The 24153-nt window shown below is 46.1% G+C and overlaps 2 protein-coding genes across 6 annotated transcripts in view; one reads left to right on the top strand and one right to left on the bottom strand.

Annotated features, from left to right (window-relative positions):
• Positions 1–20882, bottom strand: part of Cul4a (cullin 4A) — a 50189-nt gene extending 29307 nt beyond the window's left edge. Inside the window, exons 1-8 of one of the 2 annotated variants that reach the window (XM_008848425.3) lie at positions 20640–20880; positions 20206–20321; positions 12266–12369; positions 4788–4857; positions 2826–2899; positions 2023–2185; positions 1503–1592; positions 522–604 (exon numbers count right to left, since the gene is read on the bottom strand). In XM_008848425.3, coding sequence (XP_008846647.1) covers positions 522–604; positions 1503–1592; positions 2023–2185; positions 2826–2899; positions 4788–4857; positions 12266–12369; positions 20206–20321; positions 20640–20787 — 848 coding nt within the window. In that variant the 5' untranslated portion in view covers positions 20788–20880. Of the gene's footprint in view, positions 1–521; positions 605–1502; positions 1593–2022; positions 2186–2825; positions 2900–4787; positions 4869–12265; positions 12370–20205; positions 20322–20639 lie in introns of both variants that reach the window. The other variant, XM_029553711.1, reaches the window with a different exon arrangement.
• Pcid2 (PCI domain containing 2) overlaps positions 20377–24153 on the top strand; it is a 34874-nt gene continuing 31097 nt past the window's right edge. For 3 of the 4 annotated variants that reach the window (XM_017802019.2, XM_029553712.1, XM_008848424.3), the window contains exon 1: positions 21836–21957. In XM_017802019.2, coding sequence (XP_017657508.1) covers positions 21922–21957 — 36 coding nt within the window. In that variant the 5' untranslated portion in view covers positions 21836–21921. Of the gene's footprint in view, positions 20484–21835; positions 21958–24153 lie in introns of those variants that run through there. The other variant, XM_029553713.1, reaches the window with a different exon arrangement.

The raw sequence follows: 24153 nt of genomic DNA, 5'->3' as shown, positions 1-24153 counted from the left end.
ATTTGGTGTATACTGTTCTTGCAGAAGACCAGAATTCAGTTCCTAGCACTCATGTTGGGTAGGTCAAAATGGCCTAGGGGCATCTAATACTTCCAGCCTCTGAGGGCATCTGTACTCATGTGTATATACTCACACACATACACATAATTAAAAATAAAAATAAAGCCAGGCATGGTGGTGCATGCCTTTAATCCCAGCAACACAGGAGGAGGCAGGTGGATCTCTGTGAGCGCAAGGCCAGCCTGGTCTACATTGTTCCAGGTCAGCCAGAGCTACACAGTGTCTCAAATCAACAAACAAACAAATAAAATCTTTAAAAACAAAAATCTAGTAATAGAAGAGCCTTGAATTCATCAGAAGTGATGCTCCATTAAGCAAAGAGAATCCCTGTATTGGCACTCGGATGCCAAGGGCTTCAGCTGACATTATGCCCTTGAGGGTCACTTGGTAAGAAGTACAGTTTGTGAGTACTGAACACAGACAGATTATAACTATGAGCTGTATTTAGTGACAATGCTTACTGTGTGCTGTGGTCTAGATAAGTGATCACTCGGTCTGCTTCCTCTTCTAGACGCTTACTCACATGGTTAAGGTATTCTGGAACCTTTCAAAGAAAATATTTAACACATCAATAGCAAAAGGATTCCTCACATTACTCAAAAATGTTTTCCTCATAAAATTAAAAAAGACAGAAAAGAACACATTCAAGCCAGATATTAGTAGACTACTGGGGCTGGACAGGGTGGGAGGGTATGGGAGGGGCAACTGGGAGGTTGAAAGTCACTTCGAGACTTAGGGTGCAGGTTGCACTCACTGTTGTTCCTTGCTTACTACAAAGTGTTGGGGAGACTGTGTATACCCCCAGGCCTACAATAGGTGAACTACCAGTAGTATCTGGGTGGGAAGCTCAGAACCTACTAGCAACCTGGCAACCACACATAAAGCTCTCGGAGGGGACACCTCCTTGTGGTCACAAAGATCACAAAGTACACTTCAGGTGTCTAGGAGTGACAAGAATCAGTGGAGTAGTCTGAGAGCAGTAGCCAAACCCAGATATGACAGGCCAGGGATCATCCTGTGAGCAGCAGAAGATTCTTGAGTGGCTGTCCCCAGAACTGTGCTCCAGTAGCTAAGAAGCTGGTTATCAGGGCTGGGGTGATATTGCTATTACATATGCCTTTCCACATATATTTTTTGGGGGAATTTTTTCCCCAATAACTTGCATAGATGAGAAATTGATAAGATTTTTATCTTTTACATTTAGGATTTATTCTTTATCCCCTTGCATAAACATGAGCTCCTTTGCTACTTCAGAAACTACCTGTAGCAGTGGGCAAAAAATAGCTCCTAAGGGAAAGAAGTTAACTTCTTTCTATATCATAAGCAGTTCATGCCTGCGTATTTCAGAAGATTAATAGATGTATTTGGAAAGATACGCAGTCCCTATGAGTGACACTCCAAGGGGCAGAAAGAGGCAAAATGCAATCAGCTGTGTGTCTTACCTCCCTGTCCTGCATCAGCCTCTGGCCTTCTGCAGCGTACAGACAGTTAGTCTCGTCCAAGAACTTGAGTTCAAATGAATCTTTGTAAACCTAGGGAATGAGCAGTTAAGAGGAACCAGCCGTTTCAAGCAATAAGGACCCCCACTTTCTGAAGCAGCAGGCTGCAGCCCATGGTCACCATGTGTCAATGTTCTCTGGGGTATACTCCTACCAGGTGGAGGCCCATATCTGCTCTCAACTAGCCTTTGTCTTCTGTATGTGCTATTTCTTCACAGTTGGTCATCTGATTTTACCTTTGTTTATGACATATTTTCCATGAAAAACTAGCATTTTATACAGACATGCTTACCATTTTTTTCTTTTGTGGCTCTTCATGCAGTGTTAGCTGGAGTCCTTCCTTCCACAGGGATGAAATAATCTCCCATGTTTTCAACTAATACTTATGATCTTTTTCCTGCTTATATCTTGGATGCATGCATAGGGGAAGGTGGCCATTACACACTCAAGACCAAGGCCTCACCTGGAGATCCGAGAGCATGCTTAGTAAACTCCGAAGCAGGCTCCTATCCACCGCCTCACCACTTCGCTCACGCTCAATCAGCAGCAGGATCCCATCAATGGTTTTACTCTGAACCATCCTGTCACTGATGATGTGGTTCCTAAATAGCTCTAGGCCCATGTCCCTGTCAGATAGTGCAAATAGAACAAGGTTTTACCCTTTGAAGCTCCAGAAGCTTCAACTGTGCTACACATACCAGTCAGAAAGTGCTACTTGCTACTTACACTCAGGGCTTGAAAAGTTCTTTAACAAATGCTTGTTTACAAATCCAGTCCAGGATGCCTTATGTCTCTACCTTAAATGAGGCTATTTTCCTGGATAGTCAAGTTTTGATTGTTCCAAGTACTGAGCTGTCCAACATCACACAGACACCCAACAATCAAATCACTATTCTGTGAATCTGTTGGCTTCAACCCATTATGTACTACTCTTCTTGGGTGAGTTGTACAGGTGTCAATGCTATGGGATCCACCACTATACCTACTCCTGTACCCTCTGGGTCCTTACTTTTTCTAATGTTTCCAGCAACTCACTCTCTAGTATTTGGTTGTTTCTACAAAGGGCAGATCTAAAATAATTGCAAGTTAATCCTGCTTCCTTGGACTGTAAATGTCTTGGAATCTGGGGGAGGACATTCACTTTGCCAGAGCAATCATCCACAAACCCTGTCTGATAATGGGCTCTGTGCAGTATACACAACACTTAACAGTCAGATGTTCACCAGAGAGAGCAGGGGGCTATGCCAGGCCAGATGGGATACTCACCAGATAGAAGGCAGCATGGAATTCTGAAGGACATAGGTGCGGTCCAGAAATAAGAAGATGCTCCTGATCATGATCTAAAGACCAGACAGGAGCAGTATTCATTCATTCATTCATTCATTTACATTAGCTGCTTGGGATGAGACTTTCTAGAAGAGCCTATGCTAGTTGTCTCGAATTGTAACAATCCTTTTTTTTTGGTCTTTTTGAGACAGGGTCTCCCTGTAGCACCAGCTGTCCTGGAACTCATTAGGTAGACCAGGCTGGCCTTGAACTCACAAGAGATCCGCCTGCCTCTGCCTCCCGACTGCTGGGATTAAAGGCGTGCGCCACCATGCCTGGCACAATCCTTTCTTTTTAAGAATTTTTTAATTTTTATTTTATGTATTGCTTGCATGTATGTAAGTGCAACTGTATCATGCAAGACCATAGAAGGACAGAAGAGGCTGTCGGATCCCCTGGAACTGGAGTTACAGACAGTTGTTAGCTGCCATGTGGGTGCTGGGATTCAAACCTTGGTCTTCTGCAAGAATAGCTCTTAACCAATGAGCCATCTTTCCAGCCCCGTAACAATTATAACCATTTCTTGATAGAAAAGAGCCCACAAATCAACTCTAATTTTTCTAAATTTAACTTTTCCTCCTGGTATTTTTCATCTCTTGAATTACCCAGACAGTAGAGACCGTCAAGCATTCAACCTCAAGAAATTTAGTCATCTCCTGACTGATACTGTGACTTAGCTTTTAGACAAGCAAGAGCTAAACTCTCTCTCACTCTGTGTTTTGAAAAAGGGTCTCATGCAGCCCACACTGGCTTTGAACTCCTGATCCTCCTGCCTTTATTTTATTTCTTAAATGCTGGGATTACAGACATACCACCACGCCCAGTTTAAATATTCTAAAATATAGGAGTTGCTATACTATATTGAGGCTCCTGGGATCAAGAGTAAGCTGAACCCTTGTTATGAGGAGAATAAAAAGCAGGACAGTAAGTTGCCCTCTAATTTTGCTGCTGCAGCTCTGCATTATCACCTGGAACTGATTTTACTTTGTGGTGAGACTGTTAACATGTGAACACACCTTCCCCAGTGGACATTCTTTTTTTTTCATACCCACTAAGCATGTAGCTCAAAACAGACCTTCACTGCCCATCACTTGACTGACTCTTTTAGAAATCAAGCACTTAAACCAGTCATGGTGGTGCACACCTTTAATCCCAGCACTCAGAGGCAGAGGCAGAGGCAGGTGGATCTCTGTGAGTTCAAAGCCAGGCTGGTCTACATAGTGAGCAGCTGGACCCTGTCAAGACCAAAAAAAAAAAAAAGAAAGAAATCAAGCATTCAGTCTACTTCTCAGCCTACTTGTAGAAACTACATATACTATCTTTTCTCTCACTTAAATCATTAACATCCAGGCCACACTAAAAACTTACATGTGTAAAATTGAATTAGATTACACTCATCTACAATCTAAGGCTTTGTCATCTTGGTGTAGTAAAAAAGGCAAATCGCAGTTGGGGAGGCATTTGGAAGAGACTCCTTTGGGAAGTTAGGGAGATTCTACATGCACATACCAACTGCTGATCTAGAGGTAGAGCTTGTTAGTACCCTCTCCTGGAAAAGACTGTCTGAGTAGCTTTACCTCCCCATTCTATTCTGCTACTCAGTTGTGCTGGATGTGTGAATAGGACATTCCGATGCATCCCTGCTCCCAACACCTTCAAGAATAACTTCCACATCTCAGTTCAAGATCTGCCCAGGACTTAACTTGGTGGAAAGGCAGGTAAGTAAATGTGGCTATATAGGTTATGGAGGACATGTCCCTCATCACTCCACTCATCTTCATTCTGCCCAGAGCAGAGGCTAAGCAAGGCCAAAGTACAAGTAGGGGAACATAAATGAGCCAAAGCAGGTGGTAACAGCAGTATTGCTAGAGCATCAGGGCCGATAAAGAAATGTGAGCTTACCATTTGTCTGCAGTGATCTTGCCAGCATGTGTTAATCTTCTTTAGAAATAAAACGCTGTCTAGTGAGTCTGTGCAGACCTGCTAAGGAAACTTCAGACACATCAGTCTATTCTACTGTTGCAACTTTCACCTTAATCTCAGCACCCTTCCCTATTGATGTTCTCTAGTGATGAACCACCGAAAGGCCGTACCATAGTCTGGATGCTTGTGTCCCTCCAAATTTACATACTGAAACCCTAATCCAGTGACAGTACCAGGAGGTATAAAAAAGGCCCCAAGAGAGCTGTCTCACCCTATCTACAAACCAGGAATCCCTCACCAGATGAAGTCTACTGGTGCCTTGATCTATAGCCTCCAGACTGTAAAGAGTAAACACCTGTGGTTTATATGCTACCAGTCTACAAATGGGCTGGCAGAGGCCTGCAGCTCCCAAACCACAAGTGTAGATTACTAAGATTCCCCCACCTCATTTTCTATTTGTACTAATCTACCCCATCTCAGCTCTATTTCTCCTGTTTCTATTTGGCTTCCCTTGTCTTCTCTTTCACTTCCTGTCAGCTTACATAAGCACTCATGCCCAAGAACTGCATCTGGTGGCAGAACTTCACCCCACTGAGGGCCTAACTGAACATAACCCCACAATGGAGCTCCTAGAGCTGCTGTCTGGTAAGTCCAGGGTATCCCAGTCAAAAAAAAAAGTATTAATAGTGCCAAGAAACTGGCAGCTGAGAGTGGTAGAGGCTTACCTTCGACTCTCAGCACAGTAAAAAAAAGTTCTTACAATACTAACACAAAGTTGCATTCATGACCAAATTATGCACTCAGACACATACACACACACTGTGGCTTTGTTGTTTTCTGTTTGTGGGTATATGATAGTCTCATTATAGAAAGGCTAGCCTTAAACTCATAGCACTATTTCTTCCTCAGTCTCCTAAGTGTTGGGATTTTATGTATGAGTCACCACACCAGCTTACATTTGTTTTTGAGGCAGGGTCTTGATATAGAGCCTAGGCTGGTATTGAACTTGAGATCCTCCTGCCTCAGCCTCCTCAGTGCTAAGATTACACATATGTGCTACAACACTCAGCACAGGATATACTTTTTTTAAATGTGCAAAATATAGTTTTAGGATAAAGACACACATAATATGGGTTCTCAGAAAGGACCTTCCCTTCTGTTCTCATTTGCTCTTCCAGCTTCCTGAGAGTAAGTGGTCCATGTAAATGGAAAGTGCCCCAAGTCCTAGGCTTTGGTCCTGTCTGCCACTTACTAACATGTGACACCAGCCATATCAGTAAGTTCAAGTGCAGTAGGCTACCCACATTCTGCTCATCTGAGGAAACACAGCACACCCAGATGGAAGAGAAACTTGGACAAGTACACCATACCCAGGCCAGACAGGTGCCAGGCCTTCAGTCAAATGTGGCTGACTGGGGCAGGTGATGCTGGCCCAGTTTTGGAAGAAAGGTATTCAGGGAAATAGGGACTATAAGCTCATCTGTCCTGGTCTGAGTAGTGAGGGAAGATGGCCTTAAACCACAGCAGCCCAGACAAAGCAGCCTTTCTTTCTTCCTAAGTCTTAGGAAGCATGTTCCCAAGTTTAGAGAATCACAGTAAAGGCCTATCAGTTCAATGGTTATCACATTACCCTGGGAGAATGCTTCCCCAATGGTAAAGTATGCAGGCCCACTGTAAAAGTCAACCATAAGGACATTCAAGTAGGTTGTGAAGTGCCACTCCACTGGCAGCCTGGCAGCCCCGACTCTGAGCTCCAAATAAAAGCTATCAGCCTCATAATGGAGATCTGGTAGGTTCCCAGTGAGTCCACATTGGCCTGTCTGAGCTATGTGATAATGGGCTTGCATTAAGTTTAAAATGGAGTTAAACTGACACCAGTCCATCTGAGGCCACCAGGCAGCTCAGGTGACACCCATAACCACACAAGAGATGTACCTCGTCTAGTATCTCTTAAAATGCAAGGGTCCAGGAGATGGGGAGATGGCTCAGCGGTTAAGGGCACTGACTGCTCTTGCAGAGGACCCGGGTTCGAGTCCCAGCATTCACATGGCGGCTATGAACCGTCCTTAACTCCAGTTCCAGGGGAATCCAAAGCCCTCTTTTGACCTCCGTGGTATTGCACAACACAGGTGCACTCACTCACATGCAGGCAATACACTCATACACAATAAAAATTTTTTTTTTTAAAAAATGCAAGGGTCCAATGTCAGTGTTCTTTCAAAGGGTTCTGTGAAGTAATGCAGGTATCCAAATCAATAATTTCTTTTGCTATTTCCCATGGAAAAAAGTACAAAACAGTAAACTAATATCATGAGTGTGGTGGTGTTTATTAAACTTCAGTCAATTCCAGGATCCAAGACTTAAGGTGTCACCATGGTGCCACAGTAATCCTAGGCAGTGAGATGCACAGGTGCCAAAGGGCCTGTTATGGCTTATGCTGAGGAAAGTTCCTAAAAGGCATTCTTGTCTCACTTCAAAGAAAGACCAACGCTGAAAAGGATTCACACCATCCATGAAGTGAGGTAGGCCCTTCACTAGGCAACAAAAATCCAACAGCAAGAATACTTATGGTAGGTAGACTATGAAAAAACTGCCAATCACAAAGCTGATTTCTAAAAAGAAAGCAAAAATATATCGTATATATCAGGCTGGAAGAGTGGCAGGTCAGTGACCCATACTCTAGAGGGTGTGCACTGCTATCCACTGTGCTGTCCTGAAGGGCCCAGGTGCAGCACTTATTCTGAATCATTGGCTACTCAATTTCAACATATCAACCAGGTACTCTTGCTATGGTGGCTGAGAAAATTATATAACATTGGTTTGCTTGGGGATTATTTAATTACCATTCTCCTTATTAGTCAAATGGCCTACAAAGCCCTTAACACAACCTATTTCTTTTCTAGAAGACACAGCTGATAGGCTGAGCTGTAGTGACATGTAAATTGAGTCACCAACAGCTTGATTGCTGACAGCAAGATCTCTGTACATGCTGTTCCCACATCTAGTCCAAAGCATACAGGCACAGTAGTTCCATGAAGAACCCAGCCCATCAACCAGCCCTGTGGATGATGCAGTCACAGACAGAGATGTCTGTGAGCATCCCCATGGCTGATCTCCTGCAGGGCAGTAGCAGTGTTCTCCTGTACAACCTCCTTTTCAGATGGCCAGGTTGCAGCATTTTTGCCAAGTAGAGTCACAATGGAAGAAGTAGTTAGGGATACAGGAACCTTTCACCTATTACTTACTTAGATTCTTGGGACAGTTGGCAAGACATCTTTGAAGAACCTATGCCACCCAATCTGGTCAAGAAGGCATGGTTCTGAATCATGTGGTACCCAGTTAGGTAGAACCAGCTTCTGTCTGGGCAATCATATGCATAGCCCGCCCCTCCCCCGGGTCTTGGGAAAGGGCATCACTAATAGGTGACCTATCTAAAAGGGGCAGGATTTAGTAGTGACTTGAATAGGAGGCCAGGAAATGCTGCTAAGAAAGCAGGAGTCCTTTCCCACTTGGCATGCCCTGCTTTGTGGCCCACTGGCCAAAATATTAGCACATTCTCAAGAAATAGTAGGCAGGGGCTGAGATGGCTCAGTAGGCAAAGTGACTGCTGCATGCACCTGCAATCCTAGTGTAGGCAGAGACAGGAGGGATACCAGTGGCTCACTGGATAGTCAGTCTAGCCAATTAGTGAACTTCAGCTTCAGTGAAAGACCTACTATAAAAAATAAGGTGAAAGCCAGACGTGATGGCTCATGCCTTTAGTCCTAGCATTCAGAGGCAGAGGCACATGGCTCTCTCTGAGAGATCAAGGCCAGCCTGGTCTACATAGTGAGTTCCAGGCCAGCTGGGACTACAGGAAGACCCTGTCTTAAAAAAATAAAAAATAAAAAAATAAAAAAAAAATAAGATGGAGAGCAATAGAGGAAGACAGTGTTAATCTCCAGCCTTGATATGTACATGCATAGGCATACATTACATCATATACACATACACAAAAAACAGCAGGCATGGGGCTGGAGAGATGGCTCAGTGGTTAAGTGCACTGACTGCTATTGCAGAGAACCTGGGGTCGATTCCCAGCATGCACATGTTGGAACCATCTATAACTCCAGTTTCAGGGGATCTGATGTCCCCTTCTGACCTCTGCAGGCACTGCAAAGCACAGGAACACTTACATAATGCAGGCAATATACTCATACACATAAAAATAATAAAATACTAAAAAAAAAGATGTAGTGGGCAGAATCTCTTACACTTAGAAGGTAAGTTGCACAAAGGCCTGGAGCACTCCAGAGGCAAAAGAAATGGGAGCATGTTTGCCTTGGAGGAGTCCTTGCCAAGAGCTATCTGGGTACCTGTAATCACATTAAGCAAGAAGCATAGGCTGCTAATGCTCCTGTCAGTATACAGTGTTGACACAAAAGTTTACCCAACATTCAGGTGTATGTCCTTAAGCCAAGGCCTTCCTCACAGTAACTTTGCTGTCCTGCCTTGTAGACCTCCTGGCCTACATCTACCGGCCCCAGCCTGGCCACCCTCCATTCATACACAATGGCTCCTTGTGATGTTGCTATGTTCACTGCTGGCCTGCCATGCTTTAGCTTGCCTGGCTGAGTCTACCCAACCCCTCCCATTTCTCTTTCCTTTCTGAGTTGTTACTTCTCTTGGATACCTCCTTGCCCCCATGCACCAGGATGTCACTTCCACTAGTGATCTTGATGTTTAGGTCCTGCCTTGTAAATACTTCACCAGAGCACACATCATTTGGCATGCTTCCTCAAAAACAAGACTATTCTACCACCTAAATGACCTCAGCTACATCTCCACCACAGATAAACCCCAAACTCTTCAGTACACAGGTCAGCTTCCCTTCTTTGGTTTTCTCTTTCTGGAAGCCTATGGAAACAACTGCCAACTCCTGCCCAGTGTGCTCTTCCCAACCTGTCTCCATGTTTCTGCACAGACTGCCCAACAGTTACCATCTCCTCACTGGTCTTTTTGGCCCCCTGGCACGTCCCTCTTCAGGCAGATGGGTTGCCCTTTATGCCCAGGGGCACTTGTGGCCTTTTCCCCATTAGAGGAAACCTCTAAGCTACTCACAATGATTTTTTCCAGGGGTCTAGTGTGATGCCTGGCACATGACAATTACTTTGGAAGCAGGCCTGCATGCTGGCCAGGGTTCTAGGCCATTTCATCATTCTGCCAAAATGATTTTCACAACAATTAATTCTATTGGACTCTTGCTTAGAAACCTGTAAGGAATCTAAGTAACCTATACAGTTTAACTTTCAACTTCTTGATGGCATATGAAGAATTAAGTCTAATCTTCAACCTGGACTGCACATCAAACCGTTCACAGTTCTCAGGAATAATACGTATTCCCCCTTGTTCACTCTATCTGGCCAGAAGTCCCAATTCAGCAACATGCCCCACTGGAGCTTTGCCTGGTTCTTGTCCTGCTGCTGTTAGCCTAACTTATCTGAATTCAGGATGCCTTGTCACTAAAGACAATTCGTTAGTGCCTTTCTCTGCCTGTTAAATCATGACTTGTAATCCTGGTTTGCCAAAAAATAAAGAAACCGCTTAAAGCCAGGCACGGTGGTGCATGCCTTTAATCCCAGCACCCAGGAGGCAGAGGCAGGCAGATCTCTGAAATGTTCAAGGCCAGCCTGTCTCCATAGTGAATCTAGGCCAGCTGTGGCTACAGAGAAACCCTGTCTCAAAGACGCCCCCCCCAAAGAAACAGCTTAACTCCCCAGTTCTATCCTGGGGCTCTGACTTCTTGGAGGGTAGAAATTAGGCAGCAGTTACTTTTTTGTCATCTAGGACCAAGACACTGGGCAGGAAGTAAAGGCTTGCTGAATGAGTGAACACTATGGTCAACCCACAGAATGGGATTAACTGGCAGGAGGCCAGTTAGAGCAGGTGATTTTCCAGCAAAGTGGATCTAGAGCAAATAATACAAGCTGAGTCTGATGGATATTGGCATTCTGGAACACTGTTGATGACCTTCTCAGGTTGCTCGAAGTCTAGATGTCAGGCTTCTGCAGTACAAATACCTCAAATACCTGTTTTTTTTGTTTGATACAGGGTCTCTCTGTAGCACCAACAGGCCTGGAACTTGCTCTGTGGACCAGGCTGGCCTCATTCTCACAAAGATTGCCTGCCTCTGCCTGCCAAGTGCTAGAATTAAAGACGTGAGCCGCCACGCCCAGTAATATACATATCTGGTACAGAAATCCCGGAATGGGGCAGACTCCATATACCTCACAGGTGTTTCCTGAGATAAAAGGTATGCTGGCAGGTTTCACCAGGGTATGTGGTCACCATTATCTTACACAATCTTTCAGTGATTAAGACAAAATGTTTGCCAGAGAATATCATAGAGGTATCCTGATAGAAGCCCATGTGGCAGAACTGGAAGTGACTTCTGTGGGAAGCCAGCAGGTTTTGTGGAGGCATTTCACCTGGACTGTCAGGGCTTTGATGTCCAGCAACACAGATTACTGCCATCTGCAACAAGAGGTTCAGTATACCTGGCAGGGTCAAGTTTCCTGAAATGAGAGCCATAGGGAGAAAAAGGATTTCCTGAGCCAGAAAAAAAATAGGCAGGTTCTGGGCCTTGTTTTATACTTAAAGGCATGGGGCCAGACAAGTAGTTGCCATGAATTTTCCACACAACGGAGTCTGCATCCTAATACTGGCCAGGTTATATAGATGTCTTTGTGGGCATGGGTCACAGCAAACCCTAAAATGTCCTCTGCCTAGGCCTGCATAGAGTACATGCTAAAGTAACTCCCTTCTTTAACTGAAAACCATAGCACCACTCCTCTGGTTGGTTCTGTCCTACAAGGTACAGTCTCAGACCAGATAAGCAAGTTCTTTTGCCTACCTAGAACATTGTACAAGCCACCAGGAGAAACTGGATGCAGTACTCAGGGCTGAGCCAGACATACCACAGCCACAGGGGAAGTAGCAACCTTGTTCCTAACGCTCCCTATCTGTGAGAGCAAGAAAGATCCACCCTCAGGTGACAAAGCCTTACTGACATCCTGACTTGGGCCTGTGAGACCCCGAGGAGAGAAGCCCCAATTCCTGACAGACACACCCTGAAAGAATAAGTGGGAATTTGTCACATTCTAGAAAACGAATACAGATTTTTACAGATTTTTAAAAAATTGTTATTAAGGGAAAGAACATAGTTTTAAGGCATTTTTAGAACTTCTAAATATTTCAGGCAGATGCAGTAAGTGGAGGCTGCTTACCTTTTACTCATGTCAGTAATTTAAATGTCACAAATTTCACTAAAAATACGATTATAAAACTTAAGCCCTTTGTTCTATAAAAAAGATCATTTAAAACCTGTTGTTCTACTATTAAGAATATTCAATAGTTCTTTATCCCACTTTTTAAAAAGTTGGGTAATAGAAACTTCATGAGGCAAAAAAAAAGGATATTCTCTGAATGGAAGGATCTGGGCTTGGACGTGGTCTTCACAGACCTGGCGCAGCTGCTTGTAGAGCGTCGGGGAGACTTTGTGAGAACAAAGATTTTCAACAGCCTACAACAAAGGAACAGGTTGATTGTTCAGCATAAATGTCAAAGTTCTTTGAAAACCCTATAAGGATGATGCCCCACAGTACTTCAGTTACCTACAAGCAACCCCAGAACCATGGGTACTTAGGGTACTTGTGCTGGGCACAGTAATGGCTAGGCATGATGATGGCAGTGGTTATCAATAAGGGGCTCAGACTGACAGTATGCTTTGCTTACCATCCCTGGGATTTCAAGAGTCTGGCACCTCAAGTCCTCCAGCTTTGTCCCTAGTTCAGTGGTCTCTACACCAGGATGCACACCAGTTCCAGGACTCTAAAGCAGGTTTGGATCCTGTGGCCACACATTTATCCTACAATAACTATATGAAATCAGGGTAATGATGCCTTTTGATGTATGAAGACCTGACTCAAGCTTACGACAGTGTGCTTTAAAACTGTGTCTGTGGCTATGGGTATTTTTAGAAGTCACCCTAGAAAAGCAAGATTTAAGTTCATGATTCAAGGTAAGATATGGCAGTCTTTGGGTTCTGCTTGTATGAGGTCACAGCTGTTCCTCCTATCAATTCAGACCTGGGAAAACATTGCTCATTATGTCCCCAACGAACGGTCATTCCTCACAGCACGGTTGCTGTGACCAGTAGGCTGTGCCAGGGACATAGCACTGAGTGCTGACAAGCCTGAGCTGTGGTACTGAATGCTATCTATTTGCTCTCTCAAATGTCACATGAGTGTATTCACTGCTACTGAAACAAAATGCTTCCTGTGGCCTTGAGCAGTCACCCCTCAGGTGCAGAGCATCAAATGAAGTAAGGAACTGCAGGCAGTTGTGGGTCAGGAGTCTGCTGGTATTCATTAAATTCAGATTCATGCAGAGATCCTTGAGCTAGAGCTAAGGTCACAGAAAACAGGAGCAAGTTACTGCAGACTGAATCACTGATTTCACTGATATGAGTGAAGAAGAAACACAAAGGCAGACAAGCCCGAATTGCCTGGCAAACCCTCAGGAAACCACCACACACACCTGGATACACTTGGGCTCAGTCACTATGACAAGAGACATGCTGGTATGGCAGGGAGGGGTGAGACATGCTGCCCAAACCCAGCAGGTCAGTATTAGTGGCATTTCCTGTAGCAGTGATGGCCTGGGCTCATCATTTACATCTGGAAAGGCCATCCTACCCTACAGAGATGGATGCCAACACTCTAGGTGCCCACCTGGAAGAAATAAGTAAATGGCAATGCAGAAATGCAGTCAGGACTCAAATCTGAGGAACAGAAAGCTCAGAAGTCTTCCAGGAACCACATCTAGAACTGTCTTCCCCATTTCAATCTTGACTCCCAGGGAGAGAGGTTCTGAATGTATTGAACTGTTGAATATGCAGACTGCTAAACTAGGGCCATTTCTGGTGGGCCAGGCATGTCAGGGAAGGTATACTCTCTGCTTCAGTACTATTTACTCTCCACTAATGTGTGACTTCCTCAAACTGGTTGTAAAGCAATGCTGATCTGTCTACCATTTCCTGGACTTTTCCACATGTTTTAGCAATCCTATTGTCATGTTCCACAACCAACCGTACTGCTTTCACCTTCACTTACATGACCCACAGGTTTTGAACCTTTCAGAACCCTCTGTGAATGCACTCTAGTGTACAACCAGGCTCTCTCTGGAGCCCAGGTCCCTCTGAGGAGTTTGTTCTCAGATTGAGCCCAATATGGGGCCTTCCTCTAATGGCTGTTACAAACACAACCAGAGCTACCATTATCCACTAGGGTGACTAGAGGACAAAACACAAGGACACCAATCACAGGTGTACTTTCTTCTATGAGTAGTTTACACTTAGGTCTTCAGAGGCAAACAGAAAAGATTTGTACTTTCAAAACATACCCTTCTCTCCTGTGAGCTAGGGCTGTGGTCCTGTCCCGTGAGCCTGAGTTGTGGGTCCCCTTGCATGAGCTGGAGCTGAGGCCCCCCTCCTGTCAACCTAGAGTTGTGATCCCCTCCTGTCAACCTAGAGTTGTGATCCCCTCCTGTGAGCTGGAGTTGTGGTCCCCTCGCATGAACTTGGAGCTGTGGACCCCTCACCTGAGTCTGAAGCTTTGGTCCCCTATCATGAGCTACAGTTCCATAGCCCTTGGCTGATGGTCGAGCAGAGTAGAGCATGGAGGATTTTCTGATGTTGGGCGGCAGTTTCAGTCTTCTCTGAGTAACTATATTCCCCACAGCCCTCCCCTGAGGTCCCAGGTTGTGTACTGCAGAGGCTTTGCCTCTATGTTGGGACAAGGAGAGGCCCATCATTTGCAGATTCTGGTCTTGGGAGGACTGATTCTCTGGAACGGACCTCCCATCTTCCCTGAGTCCCAGCTGCAGTCCACACTCCACACGTAGTTCTGGGTACCCAGGCCTTGATGTTGGACTTCTCCCATTACCAGGCACCAAGAGATTGTTCTTAGCCCCAGTATGCCTTCATCTATGGCCTAATTGAACTTGTAGAGATAAAAATCAATCCAGAACCAAGAAGACAGTGTTAGCAGATCAGAAGAATAAAATGGCTATCACAAAGAGTAAGCAGAATTGTGTTCAAAGGGTAAGTAGAATTGCGGAAGCCTTCAAAAAGACTCAACTTAGTTGAGCAATGGTGATGTACACCTTTAACTCCAGCACTTGGGAGGTAGAGGTAGGCAGATCTCTGTGAGATCAAGGCCAGCTTGGTCTATATAACAAGTTCCAGGCCCAGCTGGGCCTACAGGGAGACCCTGTTACAACAAACTAGACCCAAACCATACACCTAGGAAGAAGACAATGTGTAAGGTAAACACACCAGTGGCAACAATAGCAGATGAGACAGGGCTGAGGATTACAAACCCTGAAGAGGCCTGATAGTCCTAGGGGGATTTGGGACACTCATTATGCATTTAAAACCTTTCCATGAAGAAAGGCAAGATGGTCTATGAATTTCCCTCAAAGATTTAAGGAAGAAACAGCATCAATTCTACACAAGGAGAGAGAATACTTTCCAATTCATGAGGCCAGCACTACTTTGACACTCAGACTAGGAAAAGACATAAGGATACATAAAGCAAAAATTAACAAAATGTTAACAAACTGAACCCAATACTTAAAAAGATGATGTATTAGAAAAAAGTAATGGGGAGATATGGGAGGAGTTGGAGGGGAGTGGGCATGGATTTGATCAAAACACTTTACATGCTTATATCCCTGTATGAAATTCTCAATAAATTATTTTTTTTTAAAAAGTTAATGTCTTACAACCAAGTAGTAAGATTTAGCCCAAGCATGCAAGAGTGTCTCTACATTTGAGGGGGAAAAAAAAAATCAAAGAACATAATTGACAAACTAAGGAACAAACCCCACATAATCCCTCAACAGATGCAGAAAACATGCTTTCATCAAACTAATAACAGAAAAGGCCTTCCTCTAAGATGGCATCATATGCAACAGTGGCAAGATGAAAGGTCCCTGAGACCAGGAACAAGACACGTGGCCCTCTTTTTTACTTCTACTAGCCCTTGTCCCCGGGAAACGAATAATAAGTACACAATTTGGAAAGGAAAATGTGGAACAATTTCTAGTCACACATGATTGAGCAGAACACCCAATGGGACCTATGGAAATTCTAGAAACTCAAAAGTTTGGCAAGTTAGAACAATTTCAATATATAAAAATCAACAGTATTTCTATATAAAAATCAGAATTTAAAATAGCACTTACTATAAAAATATGAAATTAGGGAAAGTTTTCACAAAAGATGCGCAAAACCTGTACCTAAAACAAGAAAGCACTGCTGAGTGGGAAAAAAAAGACCCAATACAGAGCTATCCCAAAGGCTGAGTCAGTTCTCACCAAATGGCCTATAAAGATTTATCATAATCTTAACCAAAACCTCAGCTGGCTTTCTGGAAGCTAGAAAACAGATTCTAATTCATATGGAAAAACAAACAGCCAGGAATAGCTGAAACAACTTTGAAAAAGCACAAAGCTGGAGGCCAACCCTTCCTGACTTAACTAGTTACATCCACTCCTAGATGGACAGTTGGTCTTGTCTTTGAGAAAGGCAGTGTGGGTGGGGTTTCAACAAATGGTGCCCAACTGGATACTTATAGGGAAAATACTGCATCTGGATTTATGTCTCATAATATACTCAAAAGTCCACTCAACATAGATCACAGACCTAAGTGTAAACATTATGACTCTAAATGCCTGCATGGAAATATGAGAAAACCTTTGTGATCTTAGATAGGGTCTTTTTTTGATGTTTTTTGTTTTGTTTTGTTTTGAGACAGGGTCTCCCTGTAGCCCCAGCTGGCCTAGAACTCACTATGTAGACCAGGCTGGCCTTGAACTCACAGAGATCCGCCTGCCTCTACCTCCCAAGTGCTGGGACTACAGGCATGCACCACCACGCCTAGCTGGTGTTTTTTTTTTTTTCTGTTTGTTTTTGTTTTTTAAATTGTTTTTATTTTATGTGTATATGTGCAATGCCCTAGGAGGACAGAAGGGGCTGTTGGATCCCCTGGAACTGGAGTTATGGACAGTTGTTAGCTACCATGTGGGTGCTGGGATTTGAACCTGGGTCTTCTGCAAGAACAGCCAGTGTTCTTAACCGCTGAGACATCTCTCCAGCCCCTGTGTTTTTGTTTTTTTGAGACTGAGTCTCATGTAGTTCAAGCTGGTCTCATGTAGCCAGCTAAGCTGGCAATGTAGAAGAGGTGGGGTTTGAACTCCTGATCTTCCTACCTCTGTGTGTGCCACTATACTCAGCTAAGGCAAAGGATTTTTTTAGGTAGATACTAAAAACACACTCTAAAAAAACAGCTGATACATTGGACTTCAAAATTTAAAACGATTGTTTGTCAAAGGACATAGATGAATTAAAGGATATGCTACAGATTAGAAGTATTTCCAAGGCAATATAGAACTCGTATTTAGAATACACATTAAACTCACAAATTCAATAATGGGAAAACCTAATAAAATGAGGCTGGGTGTAGTGGCTCATGTTTATAATCCTAGCACTTAGGAAGCTGAGACAGGTGGATTGCAAGTTTGCAGCCAGCCTGGGCTACATAGTGAAACAAAAGGGGGAGGGGACGAAGAGAAAAGGGAAGGCACACTGGCCAACAGGCAGGCAAGCAAAAGATCTGAATAGTCACTTCCTCAAAGAGGATACATAGAATGGCAATAAACATATGAAAAGATCCCTAATAGTGTAGGTAGTACAAATTGAACCACAATGGGAAACTGACACCATCAAATGTTGGTGAGAATGTGAAGCAACTGGAACTCATACTGCTGGTAGAGATGCAAAATGGTATAGCCTCTGAAAAATAGCAAGTTTCTTATAAAATTAAGCAAACACTTTCCATGACCTAGAGAACTTGCTTATAGATATTTTCTTGAGAGAAATGAGAATACATGACCACACAAGACTTACTGATGTTCACAGCAGCTTTATGGGCAATATTCCCCACTGACACCCAACTGTCCCCACTGTCCACTGTCTGACAAATAAACCAATTGTGGTATATCCACACTACTCATTAATTAAAAAAAAAAATCAAACTGTTAGCAGTGTGTATCACAAAAGCACTATCCTAAGTAAAAGCCAAACACAAAAGATGGCAAAAATGCATGATTTCATTAAGATGAAATTTAGAAATGGCAAACACAATGACTGAAAGCCAGCCAGTGACTGTCAAGGGTATGGGATGACTGCACAGAGCTAGGGGCCTTTGTGGATGAAAGAAACAGCCTATATTTTCATTATGGAGTTGGCAAAACGCTGTATATTAGACTGTTAAAATTACTGTAATGCCAGGTGTCCTAGTGCAAGCCTGTAATCCCTGTACTTGATAGTCTGAGGCACGAGGATTACCTTGAGTTTGAGCCTATTTGGGCTACATAGTTAAACTGTTTCAAAAAACAAAACCAACCAAAACCCCTCCCATCAAAACCAACCTACCTACTGGAGCACCAGAGCACATGTTATGTATAAATTATACCTCAATAAAGCTAATTTTAAAAAACACAATCAGCTGGCATGGTAGTGCATAATTCAACCACTTGGGAAGTTAAAACAGGAGGATTGCTGCAAGTTCCAGGCCAGGGTAGGATACACAGCAAGTACTAACTCAGCCACGGTTACATAGCAAGACCCTGACAAAAAAAAGGGAGAGGCCTTGGAGAGATGGCTCAGGGTTAAGAGTGCATATTGCTCTTGCAAATGACCTGTGTTTAGTTCCCAGTACCCATATTGGGAGGTTTACAACTGTCTGTAACTCCAGCTCCAAGATTCAATGCCTCAGGCCTCCATGGGCACCTGAACTCATATGCACATACCCACATACAGACACACATCCATATAATTAAAAATAAATCTTGAAGCTGGGCGTGGTGGTGCACACTTTTAATTCCAGCACTGAGGAGAAAGAGGCAGGTAGATCTCTATAGGTTCCAGGCCAGCTGGGGCTACAGGGAGACCCTGTCTCAAAAAGGCCCCTCCCCCAAAAAAATCTTGGGGCTTGGAACTGGAGAGATTGCTCAGTGGTTAAAATCAGTTGTTGTTCTTGCAGAGGACCCAGGTTTGGTTCCCAGCACCCACATGGTGGCTAAGAACTGTTTATAACTCCAGTTCCAGGGAATCTGATGGCCCTCTTCTGGCCTCCATGGGCATGCAGGTGGTGCACTCACATACATGCAGTCAAAACATTCATATACATAAAATAAAAATTCTTTAAAAAAATCCTTTCTCCCAAATACACCATGAACACACAAACTTAAGACAAAGAACAGGTATATGTACACCAATCTGTCACCACAGGTTGGGTGTCCTTTATCCAAAATGCTTGTAACCAGAAGTTCTGGATTTCAGATTTTTTTTTCTGAATTTGAGACTATTTGCATATACATAACTTTTCTTGGAGATGGGATTCAAGTCTAAACATGAAATTCATTCGTGTCTCAAACACCTTGCACACATAGCTTGAAGGCAATTTGTTACTGTGTTCATGATGTGTGTGTGTGTTTGTGTGTGTGTGGTGCTTGTGCCATGGCAAAAATATGGCGTGGGAGAACAACTTTGTGGAGCCAGTTCTCACCTTCTATCTTTACAGGAGTTCTGGGATCGAACTCAGATTGCCAGACCTGCCTGGCAAGTGCGTTATTCACTGAGTAATCTCACTGGCCCTAGCTTGAAGGTAATTTTAGACAACAGTTTTAGCACACTTGTGTTGTGTGTGAGGCCAGTCACATGAGGTCAGGTGTAGATTTTTTTTTTTTCATGTATGCATCCAAAAACTTTTGGACTTTGGAGAATTTTGGATCAGGAATGCTCAATCTGTAATAGTTTACTTTGGGTGGTGGTACTATTGCTTGCTTTATCTTTTTGTATTTCCTTAACTTGTATAATACACTCACTTGTGTAACCAGGAGAAAAATCCAAGACTTTAAATTCAAGACTTCTAGTAGAAATAATTATATGCTCTAAATACCTAAGATATAAATCTTGGACTATTTTAGCGAACATTATTGCATATAATGTACTGGCGCTGTCACACTGCTGCAATTTAGAACCATCAAATCCCTGTTGGCTCTCTGCCCCACACCTCTTCTCAGGTGATGAGAAACTTCCATCTCTTAAGCAGCCTGGCCTAAGCCTCAACACACATGGCACCAATCCGGGGCTGCGATCAACAGACACACCTGCCGACCCCGGAAGGCTCCGGACCCGCAGCCTCCCAGGCGTCCGCGCCAGTTTCACGAGCCACCGGTGGCTGGGGGAGGGGAATACAGCCTGGTGCTCGCGGTCCTCGCCGCCGCTCACCTGGTACAGCTCCTCCAGGTTGTATCTGATGGATGTGCTACTCTGGATGGCCTTGACCGCTTCGTGCAGCTTCCGCCACGTGTCCTGAGTGTAGTTGTCAGGCAGCCGCGGCCTGTCTGTGGGGAGAGAGGGTCAACGGCCGCGCGGGGACAGGACAGGCCGGGGCACAGATCAGGGCCGGCGGGGAGGTGCAGGAGCAGGGCCCGGCAAAGCCATCCAGGCAGTGAGGGATCAGGGCCAGCTGGGGCGCGGGGACGTGGCGGACCGCAAGGTGCAAGGTAAGTCGGGCTGCGGCGCCGAACAGGACCGAGCGGGAGCTGCGGGCCCAAGGCCGGCAGGCGCGGGGACAGGGCCGGCCCGGCGGCCCCAGGAGGCCCTGCCCGAGCGCGCGACCTGACGGCCGCCCTGCCCGCTCCTCAGAGGAGCGCACCCACCTCGGAAGTTCTTGATGACCAGCTTCCTGGAGCCGCCCGCGCCCCCCGGTTTGGCAGGGCCCCCGGCCAACGCTGCGGGTTTGGTGAGGCCGTTGGTGCGGCCCATGAGCGCCGAGACGCTGCCCTTCCGCGGGCCCTCGTCCGCCATGGCTGGGCCGGACGCCGCCCCGCCCCGCGCCACCCGGCTCCTCCTCCTGCCCTGCGCCCGGTCGGTGCGCGCCCGGCTTTTCCTCCGGTCCTGCGCCGGGTCCGTGCGCGCCCCGCTCCTCCTCCTGTCGAGCTCCGCCCGTGAGGACTCGGCTCCTCCTCCTTCTGCTCCCGTCCCGGGGCGCGCGCCGAGGACCAACCGCCGCGACTCTCTCCCGACCACGCGCGCGCGCTCCGCCCAATGAGCGCTCTAGTGTGCTTGCCTGCGCGCACAGCTTTGCGAGGTCCGACACTCAATGCTCGTGAAAGGGCGCCGTGACGCCTCACGTGGAGGACTGGGGACACCCAACGCGGACTTGGGCGTTTTAGGGACCCTGCACCGAGGCCCGGGGGCGCGGACACACCGCCGTCCTTGCTTTGATACACTCAAGTGTCCGGGCCGCTATACCTGGGGCTCAGGAAAACACCGACACTCCGCACTCACCCGTTGCTCCGGGATACCCCAGGGAGGGCATTCGTGGGGGGCTGGGAGTGCGAGGGACTTGGTCCCAAGTGGGGTCGGAACTCCTCATTCTCAGTTGCCCTGGGGGATTGAGCTCCAGGAGCATCCCACAGAGAGGGCTGGGGGACGTGGGTCACCTCCACAGGACAGGATGGGGACATGGGTCGCCCTCACAGCTCGGGACGGGGATGTGGGTCACCCCCACAGGACGGGATGGGGGACGTGGGTCGCCCCCATACAGGACGGGATAGGGGCGTGGGTCACCCCCACACAGGGCGGGCTCGGGGGCGCATTACTCCCACACAGAACGGGACGCGGGTCATCCCCACGCAGGACAGGATGAGGGTGCGGGGTTGGGAGCCCCCATGTTCTTTGTCCTCCGGCGCGTGTCTCCGCTGGGGTCTAGGCGTCCCTGTAGCGTTCGGAACCCTGGACTCGGTCGCGCGCTAGCGTGGAGCGAAAAGCAGAGCGTACGCCATTCGCGCTCCAGACTAAGTTCTCCCGAAGCTCGCCACCGTGGCTCGGCTCGCGCCACCCGTTACGGAACCAAGGTGCGGGGAATGGGTTGCCCGGACTGGGAGCCGAGATGGACCTACGCCGGAAGTCCGGAGCTTGAGATCCGGGGCTGCTACAATGGCGCACATCACCATTAACCAATATCTGCAGCAGGTGGGTTTCGCTCTTCTGGTGGGGGGCTGGTTCTGGGGCCGGGTCAGAGCCGGCAGAGTGGGTTCCCAGCATGCGGCGGGCAGCAGGCCTCGCTCAGAAGCTTCTGGTTGAGTCGCCAGTGCTTCACCCTATTTGGAGCAGAGGAGTATGACCAAGTCGGGGGGTAACAAGGTTGGAGCCCCTTGTAAGAGTCACGGTGTAGTTCTGCCTGTACGACGCACGTCCTGTCTCTTGATAGCAGTGCAAACGAGGGCTTTGCTCATAAGGCCTGCTATCGGCAGAAGCAAGGATAGTGGTGCTTCTGGATTGAGAGTTTGGGTTTTCTCCACTAACAGATAACAAGGAGCCTGTTAGGGTATTGAAAGTCTGCTGAACGTTCTGACTGGTTATACTGCCATTCTTGTCCATTTTTGACTCTTGATCTAGCACTTAGCTTCATCATCAAGGACCCAGGCCCTTCCCACCCTTCTGTTCTGTTACTTGGGCATTTTGGTGACATCTCCCCTCAACCATTGCTTAACTGTAGTGGTTCTCTCTAGAAACAATAGGGGAAGAATGTGTCACACTCCTTTATTCTCTATGGGATAATAAAGATGTTCCCTTTCTTTAGGCGAGGAAAAACACCTTCAGAACCTACCTCCTTCCCATTTAAATATCTCCACACTCAGGAGGCATAGGCAGGTGGATCTTTTTGAGAGTGAGGCCAGCCTGGTCTAAATAGCGAGTTCTAGGCCAGCTGAGGTTACAGGTACACTGTGTCTCAAAAAGAAATCGCTCATTATTTCTTTCCTCCCTTCCTCCCTCCTTCCTTCAGACAAGGGCTCCCTGTAGCCCCAGGTGGAACTCACTATGTAGACCAGGCTCACCTTGAACTCACAGAGAGCCACCCAACTCTTCTTCCTGAGGACTGGGATAAAGGTGTGGTGGCCTATACACTATATACCCAGCCTATATACTCTTTCTTAAAAAACCTTTATGGAACAGGCATGGTGGCCCTTGCCTTTAATCTCAGCGGCAAGGCCAATGAGATTGAGGCCAGCCTGGTCCACCTAGGGACTTCCAGGTGAACCGGGACTAGGGAGATCCTGTGAAAACAAAAACCCATTATGGATTATTTGGTTTTTTAAAAAAATATTATTTTAATTTTATGTGTATGAGTGTATTGCCTGATGTATGTAAGTGCACCTATGTTCTGTAGTACCGGCGGAGGTTACAAGAGGGTGTCGGATTCCCTGGAACTGGAGTTATAGACAGTTGTTAGCCATCACGATTGTGGGTGGTGGGATTTGAACCCCTTTTCTCTGAAAGAGCAGTCAGTGCTCTTAACCACTGAGCCATCTCTCCAGCCCCATTATGGATTATTTGTTATTCTTTTTGAAGCTCAGAATTTCTCCAACCCTCAGCTGTTTTCTGTGGCACTCAACATTTTCCTCATCCTTTCTGACTTTTCTGAAGCCGTATGTCTTTTCACCCAGCCCTGGAGTTAACCCTTTCTTGAGGAGTGGAATTTAGAAAATAATCTGATACGAAGTGTGCTTGTTGCTCTGGGATTTCAGTGGACAAAAAGAACGTGTACAGTTTTAAGGAACTGAGAGTTCCAAGAGCAGATGGTGCCCCCATGGGCTGGTCTGGAGGACCTAAGGTGAGCTGCAGCTAGGAGAGATGCCTCTCAGCTCTCCTGAAGCAGAGTATCCCCTGAGCCAAGGGTATTGTGCATAGGTGCTTGTTTGGAGTGTCACTTCATGGCCCATTTAGCATCTTTACCTCAAAAGGATGTAGCTTCTGTGTCATATGTAAAGCATCTGTGACAGATGGCTGGGTATCAGGAATGCTGGTATCCACTGAGTGGCCAGACACTTTTAAAATAGCTCTAGGGACTAAAGCCAAGGTCTTGCACATTCTAGGCAAGTGCTTTGTACCACCCAGCATCATCCCCAGCCCCCAGCTGCTACTTTAAGATTTACTTGTTATGGCCTGTCACTACCCTATTTCCTTCCCCACCCCAGCTTCTTTACCTTGTCATTGAAGCAAGACCCTGATAGGACACTCCAAGAGAGTCCAGGCCCCAGTGCAAGGTCCTATGGAGCTTGCTGGTTGAGCTGGTTGCTGGGAAAATTGTACTTGAGGCTTTGGACACAGGTTAGGTGGTTGTGGCCATACAGAGCCACTGGTGTTAGGGTTACTTCATCCTGCCAT

Source organism: Nannospalax galili, unplaced genomic scaffold (genome assembly GCF_000622305.1).
Source record: "Nannospalax galili isolate Female #2095 unplaced genomic scaffold, S.galili_v1.0 scaffold744, whole genome shotgun sequence".
NCBI classification, from domain to species: Eukaryota; Metazoa; Chordata; class Mammalia; order Rodentia; family Spalacidae; genus Nannospalax; species Nannospalax galili.
Note: the sequence above shows the minus strand (reverse complement) of the source record. Positions and strands in the feature narration are given on the sequence as shown.